We start from the raw sequence: 11,441 nt of genomic DNA on the forward strand, positions 1-11,441 counted from the left end.
CACTTGGCTCTGTCATAACCTCACATGGTCTCTCTTATCATTGCTATCTAACCAGGTGGCGAATCGCATCTCTGCTGGCAGACATATCAGTGTGGATGACGGATCACCACCTCAAGCTGAACCTCGGCAAGACGGAGCTACAAGGACTGCCCGTTCCATGATCTGATCTACAACACCCTGTCTTCTCAACTAACAGGCGGTCCCGTTCCTGTAATGCTCTACAACATCCGCTAACTGCCTCACAGTCTAATTACTGCACATTAAACCCTTCAACTCACAGAACTCTGGTGTTCAACTTCCCAGTTCTAACTACAGTTTAACTATCCGCTACAAGACCATGGTGCTTGCCTAACTGTGAAAGTCTAAGGCTCTGATCAGCCCTAACTACCCTAGCTTAACAAAACTGTCTAACATGGAACAAACTAACTACAGCGCTCACCACCTAACTACAGTCTAACTACAGTCTAACTACAGCTTAACTAGTCTAACTACATCTTAACTACAACTTAACTAGTCTAACTACAGCTTAACTACAGCCTAACTACAGCTTAACTACAGGCTAACTACAGCCTAACTACATCTTAACTACAACTTAACTAGTCTAACTACAGCTTAACTACAGTCTAACTACAGCTTAACTACAACTTAACGACAGTCTAACTACAGCTTAACAACAGCCTAACTACAGCTTAACTACAACTTAACTACAGTCTAACTACAGCTTAACTACAGCCTAACTACAGTCTAACTATAGCCTAACTACAGCTTAACTACAGTCTAACTACAGCTTAACTACAGCTTAACTACAGTCTAACTACAGTCCAACTACAGCTTAACTACAGCCTAACTACATCTTAACTACAGTCTAACTACAGTCTAACTACAGCTTAACTACATCTTAACTAGTCTAACTACAATTTAACTAGTCTAACTACATCTTAACTACAGCCTAACTACAGCTTAACTATAGCTTAACTACAGCTTAACCACAGTGGTGACTCTGCTGAAGGAGTAGTGATTTATGGGAACAGGGCTCTCCTCCACATAGATTGTTCCAGAATGTTTTCCCGCTGTTTGCCACGAGCTATCCTATCCCTTACCGTCGGCAGACAGTATCGGAGCATGAGGTCTGATACTAACAGGATCAGAGACCGTTTCTATCTCAGAGCCACTTGAACTGGACTGACCACCTGCGCGGATTTTCAGTCCCTTCCACTATTATACTGATGCTAAAAATGTTATTCTATTCTACTGAGCCATTTACTTTATGTTAATATTCTTATATTTTATTATTTCTTATTGTTGTTGCATTGTCCAGAAGGAACATGTAAGTAAGTATTTCATTGGATGGTGTATACCATGTGTATCCTGTACATATGACTAATAAAACTGTTTTAGCATGGGCTGTGGCATTGAGGACTTTCATCATTTTGAAGTAGTCAACTCTGTGGGACGTATTATGGGTTAAGGAAGGATCAAATAATTCCATGTAGGTCATCAGTAGGGATCAGCAAATTAATTATGCCTGTGGGCAAACATTCCATCCCTGCATGTGGCAGTAAATCACCACCTCTCACCAAACCATACCACACCACCCCACCCCACCCCTCACCAAACCATACCACACCACCCCTCACCAAACCATACCACACCACCCCTCACCAAACCTTACCACACCACCCCTCACCATACCACCACTCACAAAACCATACCACCCCACCCCTCACCACACCATCCCTCACTACACCACACCTCACCACACCACCCCTCACCAAACCATACCACACCACCCCTCACACCACACCAACCCTCACCAAACCATACCACACCACCCCTCACACCACACCACACCACCCCACCCCACCCTCACCACACCACCCCTCACCACACTACACCACACCACCCCACCCCTCACCACACCACCCCTCACCACACCACACCACCCCTCACCACACTACACCACCCCCCCCCTCACCCACACCACCCCTCTCACCACACCACCCCACCCCTCACCACACTACACCACCCCACCCCTCACCACACCACCCCTCACCACACCACACCACCCCTCACCACACTACACCACAACACCCCTCACCACACCACCCCTCACCACACTACACCACAACACCCCACCCCTCACCACACCAACCCTCACCACACTACACCACCCCTCACCACACTACACCACAACACCCCTCACCACCCCACCCCTCACCACCCCACCCCTCACCACACCACACCACACTACACCACAACACAACACCCCTCACCACTAGAGGTCGACCGACTATGATTTTTCATGCCGATGCCGATTATTGGAGGCCCAAAAACAGCCGATACCGATTAATCTGACTATTTTTCTTTTTTTTGTAATAATGACAATTACAAAAATACTGAACGAACACTTATTTTAACTTAATATAAAACATCAATAAAATATATTTAGCCTCAAATAAATAATGAAACATGTTCAATTTGGTTTAAATAATGCAAAAACAAAGTGTTGGAGAACAAAGTAAAAGTGCAATATGTGCCATGTAAAAAAGCTAACGTTTAAGTTCCTTGCTCAGTAAGTCGCTCTGGATAAGAGCGTCTGCTAAATGACTTAAATGTAAATGTAAATGTAACATGAGAACATATGAAAGCTGGTGGTTCCTTTTAACATGAGACTTCAATATTCCAAGGTAAGAGGTTTTAGGTTGTAGTTAATATAGTATTTTTAGGACTATTTCTCTCTATATCATTTGTATTTCATATACCTTTGACTATTGGATGTTCTTATAGGCACTTTAGTATTGCCAGTGTAACAGTATAGCTTCCGTCCCTCTCCTCGCCCCTACCTGGGCTCGAACCAGGAACACATCGACAACAGCCATCCTCGAAGCAGCGTTACCCATGCAGAGCAAGGGGAACAACTACTCCAAGACTCAGAGCGAGTGACGTTTGAAACGCTATTAGCGCACACCCTGCTAACTAGCTAGCCATTTCACATCGGTTACACCAGCTTAATCTCGGGAGTTGATAGGCTTGAAGTCATAAACAGCGCAATGCTTGAAGCACAGCGAAGTGCTGCTGGCAAAACGCATGGAAGTGCTGTTGAATGAATGCTTATGAGCCTGCTGCTGCCTACCATCGCTCAGTCAGACTGCTCTATCAAATATCAAATCATAGACTTAATTATAACATAATAACACACAGAAATACGAGCCTTAGGCCATTAATATGGTCGAATCCGGAAACTATCATTTTGAAAACAAAACGTTTATTATTTCAGTGAAATACGGAACCGTTCCGTATTTTATCTAACGGGTGGCATCCATCAGTCTAAATATCGCTGTTACATTGTACAACCTTCAATGTTATGTCATAATTACGTAAAAGTCACCACACCACCCCTCACCACACTACACCACAACAGCCCTCACCACCCCACCCCTCACCACACCGCAACACCCTCACCACCCATCACCACACCAACCCTCACCACACCACACCAACCCTCACCTCACCACCCCTCACCACATCATACCCTTCCTCCAGGCAAAACAAAAATGTCTAACACTGAGCCCATTGTTGCCACAGCACAGGCATAGCACATTTCCCTCATGCTCCTCCCTCGCCCTGACTCCAAGGGCCAATGAATGTTGTCAAAACGACCCCTTGTCCAATAGGAGAGTGGCAGCTTCCTTGTCTACATTTAGAACACCATTAGGGTCAGCATCTTAAATAAACTAGTCCTGTCTAAAAGGGTCCCAATAGAACCAAGAGGGGTCGCCGGCATTTGACAAAACAAAACGGATGTCTCTCTGTTTTGCCCTCATCCTACACAAACTTCCTGTATCTGATAAAAGCTGTTTTCATTCTTTGAACTGCAAACAACATACATGCAATCATGTCACACACACACATTCTTTTGGCTGTGATTTTACTTCCATAACGATGCTGAATATAATAGCTGCATTGCTATTGGTGCCAGAGGGTACAGAGCAGATCTGAGTCTCCGTCCCCACAGCACAGCTCCAAAATGAGAAGCTGCTGATGCCGATGATGTCCCACTATGAATTCAATGCAGAAATAAAACCATGAGTGTGTTTTTCTCCTTCCTTTACTGTTGGTGGTGAGAGAGAAAATAAGTACAGTTTACATATAAGTCAGAAGTTTACTTACACCTTATGCAAATATATTTCAACTCAGTTTTTCACAATTCCTGACATTTAATTCTAGTAAAAATTCCCCTGTCTTAGGTCAGTTAGGATCACCACTTTATTTTAAGAATGTGAAATGTCAGAATAATAGTAGAGAGAATGATTTATTTCAGCTTTTATTTCTTTCATTACATTCCCAGTGGGTCAGAAGTTTACATACACTCAATTAGATTTGGTAGCATTGCCTTTAAATTGTTTAACTTGGGTCAAACGTTTTGGGTAGCCTTCCGCAAGCTTCCCACAATAATTTGGGTGAATTTTGGCCCATTCCTCCTGACAGAGCTGGTGTAACTGAGTCAGGTTTTGTCGGCCTCCTTGCTCACACACGCTTTTTCAGTTCTGCCTGCAAATGTTCTATGGGTTTGAGGTCAGGGTTTTGTGATGGCCACTCCAATACCTTGACTTTGTTGTCCTTAAGCCATTTTGCCACAACTTTGGAAGTATGCTTAGGGTCATTGTCCATTTGGAAGACCTATTTGCGACCAAGCTTGAACTTCCTGACTGATGTCTTGAGATGTTGCTCCAATATATCTGCATAATATTCCCCCTCACGATGCCATCTATTTTGCACCAGTAAAGCAGCAAAGCACCCCCACAACATGATGCCCCCCCCCCCGTGCTTCACGGTTGGGATGGTGTTCTTCGGCTTGCTAGCCTCCCCCTTTTACCTCCAAACATAATGATGGTCATTATGGCCAAACAGTTCTATTTTCGCTTCACCAGACCAGAGGACATTTCTCCAAAAAGTACGATCTTTGTCCCCATGTGCAGTTGCAAACCATAGTCTGGCTTTTTTATGGCGGTTCTGGAGCAGTGGCTTCTTCCTTGCTGAGCGGCCTTTCAGGTTATGTCGGTATAGGACTCGTTTTACTGTGGATATAGATAGTTTTGTACCTGTTCCCTCCAGCATCTTCACAAGGTCCTTTGCTGTTGTTCTGGGATTGATCTGCACTTTTCGCACCAAAGTACGTTCACCTCTAGGAGACAGAACGCGTCTCCTTCCTGAGCGGTATGACGGGTGCTTGGTCCCATGTTGTTTATACTTGCATACTATTGTTTGTACAGATGAACGTGATACCTTCAGGCGTCTGGACATTGCTCCCAAGGATGAACCAGAATTGTGGAGGTCTTGGCTAATTTATTTTGATTATCCCATGAGAGGCACTGAGTTTGAAGGTAGACCTTGAAATACATCCACAGGTACACCTCCAATTGACTCAAATTATGTCAATTAGCCTATCAGAAGCATCTAAAGACATGACATCATTTTCCAAGCTGTTTCAAGGCAGTCAACTTAGTGTATGTAAACTTCTGACCCACTGGAATTGTGATTCAGTGAATTATAAGTGAAATAATCTGTCTGTAAACAATTGTTGGAAAAATTACTTTTGTCATGCACAAAGTAGATTTGCCAAAACTATAGTTTGTTAACAAGAAATTTGTGGAGTGGTTGAAAAACAAGTTTTAATGACTCCAACCTAAGTGTATGTAATCTTCCGACTTCAACTGTATCAATCAATTTGTAAGACTACTCACATGTGTACACAACCTAAGTGTATGTAAGGTCAGCAGCCTTCAAAATAAAAATAAATCAAAAGACAACACGTCACGAGCACCCTTCAACCCCCCTTCTGAACAAACCCGCACGCACGCACGCACGCACGCACGCACGCACGCACACACACACACACACACACACACACACACACACACGCACACACACACACACACGCACACACACACACACACACACACACACACACACACACACACACACACACACACACACACACACACACATACGCACACACACACGCACGCACACACACACATACGCACACACACACACACACACACACACACACACACACACACACACACACACACACACACACACACACACACACACACACACACACACACACACACACACACACACACACACACACACACACACACACACACACACACACACTTCCAGACGAACAATCCCATGGGGATCCAGTAAGAAGAAAAATGAAGAAAAGGGGAGGGGGATGTCAAGACCTAATAACTTCCTGTCTCTCCTTTCTCTGGAACACAGGGGAGGGATTAGGGCAGCAGGTAGCCTAGGGGTTAGGCCAGTAAGCAAAAGGATGCTGGTTCGAATCCCTGAGCCGACTTGGTGAACAAGCTATCGATGTGCCCTTGAGCAAGGCACTAAACCCTAATTGCACTTGTATAGTGCCTTAGGAAAGTATTCAGACCACTTGACTTTTTCCTATTTTTTTGAAGTTACAGCCTTATTCTACTTTTTTTGTATCCCCAGCAATCTACACACAATACCCCATAACGACAAAGCGAAAACAGGTTTTTCTACGTTTTTACAAATGTATTAAAAATAAAAATCTGAAATACCTTATTTACATAACTATTCAGACCCTTTGCTATGAGACATGGTATTAAGCTCAGATGCATCCTGTTTCCATTGATCATCTTTGAGATGTTTCTACAATTTGATTGGAGTCAACCTGTGGTAAATCCAATTGATTGGACATGATTTGAAAAGGCACACACCTGTCTATATAAGGTCCCACAGTTGACAGTGCATTTCAGAGCAAAAACCAAGCCATGAGGTTGAAGGAATTGTCTGTAGAACTCTAAGAGACGATTGTGTCTAGGCACAAATCTGGGGAAGGGTACCAAAAAATGTATTCTGCATTGAAGTCCCCAAGAACACAGACGCCTCCATCATTCTTAAATAGAAGAAGTTTGGAACCACCAAGACTCTTCTAAGAGCTGTCCGCCCGGCCAAACTGAGTAATCGGGGGAGAAGGGCCTTGGTCAGGGAGGTAACTAAGAACTCGATAGTCACTCTGACAGAGCTCTAGAGTTCCTCTGTGGAGATACGAGAACCTTCCAGAAGGACAACCATCTCTGTAGCACTCCACCAATAAGGCCATTATGGTAGAGTGGCCAGACTGAATCTATTCCTCAGTAAAAGGCACATGACACCCTCTTTGGAGTTTACCAAAAGGCACCTAAAGACTCTCAGACCATGAGAAACAAGATTATCTGGTCTGATGAAATCAAGAATGAACTCTTTGGCCTGAATGCCAAGTGTCACGTCTGGAGAAAACCTGGCACCATCCTTACGGTGAAGCATGGTGGTGGCAGCATCATGCTGTGGGGATATTTGTCGGCGTCAGTGACTGGGAGACTAGTCAGGATCGAGGCAAAGATGAACGGAGCAAAGTACAGAAAGATCCTTGATGAAAACCTGCTCCAGAACACTCAGGACGTCAGACTGGGGCGAAGGTTTGCCTTCCAACAGGACAACGACCCTAAGCACACAGCCAAGACAATGCAGGAGTGGCTTCGGGACAAGTCTCTGAATGTCCTTGAGTGGCCCAGCCAGAGTCACTCACTGGCCAGTAGACACACAGAGCCATACACTTGTATAATCTCTCTGCAAACATACACATCCGTTACAACCTGTACTAACTCAAACAACCCACTGACCATAACTGATGCTGGTTTGAGAGCACATACAGTGGTGCGTGCCTGACATAGGCTGAAATCAGATGTACAGGCGAGATAGGCCCTTGGATCACTTCCTGCAGCTGCTGCTCTACACAGTTCAGACTGGGCTGATCTATAGATAAAGGCCTTGGATAAGGGACAGAGGAAGGTCAAACAGCAGCACCATTAGCATTCGGTCTCACAGATACTGCAGAGCCTCTTTATCCCTATGTGACCCAGAGTTTTTCATTTTACATTACATTTAAGTCATTTAGCAGACGCTCTTATCCAGAGCGACTTACAAATTGGTGCATTCACCTTATGACATCCAGTGGAACAGCCACTTTACAATAGTGCATCTAAATCTTTTAAGGGGGGGGGGTGAGAAGGATTACTTGATCCTATCCTAGGTATTCCTTAAAGAGGTGGGGTTTCAGGTGTCTCTGGAAGGTGGTGATTGACTCCGCTGTCCTGGCGTCGTGAGGGAGTTTGTTCCACCATTGGGGGGCCAGACTCATTGCGAGCTCACAGAACAGGGCTCCGGGCAGCCGAGCGGAAATGGAGGAAAACTTTTCCTCACCTGGGCCCCTTGTTATAGCCCATGTTTCTTGTCAGGTCATAGTCTCGAAAGCCCGACCTTATAGGCAACTGTGCCAACTGTCTGGGGGATTATCGCTTTTAAAAAAAATACAAAATAGTAGCTAGCTAGAAGGAGATCATGGAGGTTATTTTTAATGAATGCATTTCACAAGTGGCTAGATTGCATCAACTACCTTCACTAAAAACACTGCAAATATTTTGCCTGCAAACGTTGGTTTTTGAATCGCGACGTTCTGGCATGTCTGCTGCGTGATTCGTTGGGAGAGTTGTCTTTCTAAAGAGGATCCACCCCTGAACAATTTATTTTCAAAGTTGCCAAAATAGTCCATCATTGAAACCAGACAATAGTCACTCTTGCCAGGGTCGGGTTTTAGGGACTGGTCAAGTCATGCGTTCAGGAAAAACTCCAAGCCCAACAAGACTGGTGACTGAGTGATGACTCAGATGACCCCTGTACTGTAGCTGTTGTTATTATTGTCCGCTTGACCCTGTTACTCAGCACCTCTACAACAAAAACAGCCCCCTATACAGTGAAGAAAAACAACTCAGATATGTCTGCGGTAACAGCAACAAAAAGATAGTAACATACTATCATGCTCTGATGGTGAAGTTTGAAGTTTGTGACACAAGTCACTGTGCTCAACATCCTATACTCTTCTCGCTGACAACAATCTAGGAAAAGAGAAATGGGGAACTTGACTAGGCAAGCCCAAAATGCAGAACACATTCTTTTGACAAAACCGAGGGATGCACCAGTAACAACTTGACAGATCATAACAGGTGCCGACAGCAACACTATAATTCATGGGGACGATAAAGGAATTCACAGCTGAATTCCAGTGGCGCGTGGCGGTGACTCAACTGGGGTACTTTTTACAGAAGAGCCATCAGAAAGTCACCCCGAATTCGCTGTCCTACTTTTAAAACGGTAAGGAGAACAAAGAACTATGTAAATACTGCAAATGCATCTACAACATGAGATAACACACACCGCCCAATTTCATTCACAGCACGAGATGCACGACACACCTCCTCGCTCGCGTAGCGGACCGCAGCTGTTCCTCTGGGCACCAGAAAAACGATTTCCTCTCACTTGCCAGCGACTCATGAAAAATAATTTCTGAATTATGTAACGTTTACAAAAACATTCCACTTTCCCGGGACCTACTTGGGCATATATTTGTATCAACAAAGTAGTCACTATCGCAATGCATAATGAGAAAAGCTTATAGACTATCTACATCTACATATAACGTTAAGGAAACATTAATTATTTGTCAAATTGGCATAGCTACCTGTTCGACGAGTTTTAGAACAGCCATAATAATCTCGATCAATTTGGTCAGCACATCAACACACTCCCTCGAATATCAGATCATGCAATTATCTTGAAATAATATTGCAGTTCAAAATCTTCTATCTTTCCTCTTGTAGTCACTCTTGGTTGATGCAGTAGTCAGGGAAGTGAATCGTGCATCAATAATTGTTCCTTTTCTGATGCAACGCAGAACCTCAGTCAGGGCCCGGGCTGTATCAGGGCCCCATGGCCAGCTCCACTGACACTATCTGCGGTGAGGGGGAGTCGCGCCACCGCCACAGTGTGCGAAGGGAGGAGGGAAAGAAGGAATGGCTTCTCCGACTCGACCGACTGATGTAAACAATCCGCATTTACAGTTTATGTACGGGGGAATTTCTCTTTAAATTACCAAACACTCCCCTCTCACTTTGCAGCTCCGAAAATCTTCCTGTATATGTAAAACGGGTGAACTGAGATTGCACAGGAAGTTCAAGCCTCTCGCTCTCCTACACTCAGATGCAGAATTTGAGGAGAGTCATCGCCGATTGTCAGCGCCAACGCTCGTTAGAGTGCTCCCTCTTGCTGCCCTCCTGTGGCTAGAATTGGAGGGAAAAAACATTTGAAGTAAAGTCAGAGACGGGTTTGTAAATTGCTTTGGTAAATGTTCAGTGGCCTACAGATACACTACAGGTGAATTACCTAGAATTGTAGATATATTCATTTGTAACAAACAGGTTAGTTTCTTGTCATCAATCTGAAATGCCCCTATGTTCTTTTGCATTCATCTCTGTGTGCAGTATGAACAGATATGTTTACTGTTGCCTCTCTATTTCTCTTTCTCAACACACCACCTTTCGTACAGTCAACAGGTTCAGGGAGATGCATTCCTGAGTTTAATGTGTTTTGGAGAGCAAACAGGAAATGTGTATGAGAATCAGTCATTGCCTTACTAGGTCTGGGTGGTTAGAGCTAATCCTTCACATGGTTACTGGAGAGTGGAACTTTGGCCCAGAACTATATGGAGCATGTCTCATTGTTGTTGCATCTCTCATTTCCTGTTGACAAAATTATACAACCCGTCTAAACCACTATACAGCCACCCACACCAAACAACCACTACCCTTCAGGGGACAACTGACCCGGCAAAGCCCCCACAAGCACCAAGTTGTGACTAAATGCTAGTCATCCCTGACTAGTGCCCACAGGGCTTTTGGATTTTGCTTTTTTGAGGAAAATATTAAAGTTCTTCCTTCTTACATATTCCTCATTTCATAGAGTTTACCTAAATGTTGTGACTCTAGTTGTAACTAAATGTTGTTGCTCACCCATGCCCAGTGCCCACATGTGTGAGCAGTTTCCCACCTCACCCTACTCTCTGCAATGGGAGCCAGAATGGCTGGCTTTTTCATTGAGGAAAAGACTCAAAATCGTCCTTCTATCATCCTCATTTATGGTGCCACGTCAAATCTCATTCTAGAAAAGAGCCAGATTCACATTCACATTACTGATACTTCAGAAAACATTTGCGGTAACATTTATAGATAAAGGTAACATTTATAGATAAAGGTAACATTTATAGATAAAGGTAACATTTATAGATAAAGGTAACATTTATAGATAAAGGTAACATTTATAGATAAAGGTAACATTTATAGATAAAGGTAACACATAAATAATGTGCATACGATATAAACTAAGTTAAGAACAAAACATTAACAACATCTGTTCTTTCCATGACAGACTGACCAGGTGAATCCAGGTGAAAGCTATGATCCCTTATTGATGTCACCTGTTAAATAAACTTCAATCAGTGTAGATGAAGGTGAGGAGACAGG

At 43.9% G+C, this 11,441-nt stretch overlaps 1 protein-coding gene across 4 annotated transcripts in view; it reads right to left on the bottom strand.

Annotated features, from left to right (window-relative positions):
- The window catches only part of LOC124047981 (serine/threonine-protein phosphatase 6 regulatory ankyrin repeat subunit B-like), a 67,409-nt gene extending 57,286 nt beyond the window's left edge, over positions 1–10,123 (bottom strand). For all 4 annotated transcript variants that reach the window (XM_046368352.1, XM_046368361.1, XM_046368363.1 and 1 more), the window contains exon 1: positions 9,605–10,123. In XM_046368352.1, the coding sequence (XP_046224308.1) occupies positions 9,605–9,631 (27 nt within the window). In that variant the 5' untranslated portion in view covers positions 9,632–10,123. The remainder of the gene's footprint in view (positions 1–9,604) is intronic.
- Positions 10,124–11,441: the final 1,318 nt, after the last annotated feature.

This window comes from Oncorhynchus gorbuscha, linkage group LG01 (genome assembly GCF_021184085.1).
Source record: "Oncorhynchus gorbuscha isolate QuinsamMale2020 ecotype Even-year linkage group LG01, OgorEven_v1.0, whole genome shotgun sequence".
Lineage (NCBI taxonomy): Eukaryota > Metazoa > Chordata > Actinopteri > Salmoniformes > Salmonidae > Oncorhynchus > Oncorhynchus gorbuscha.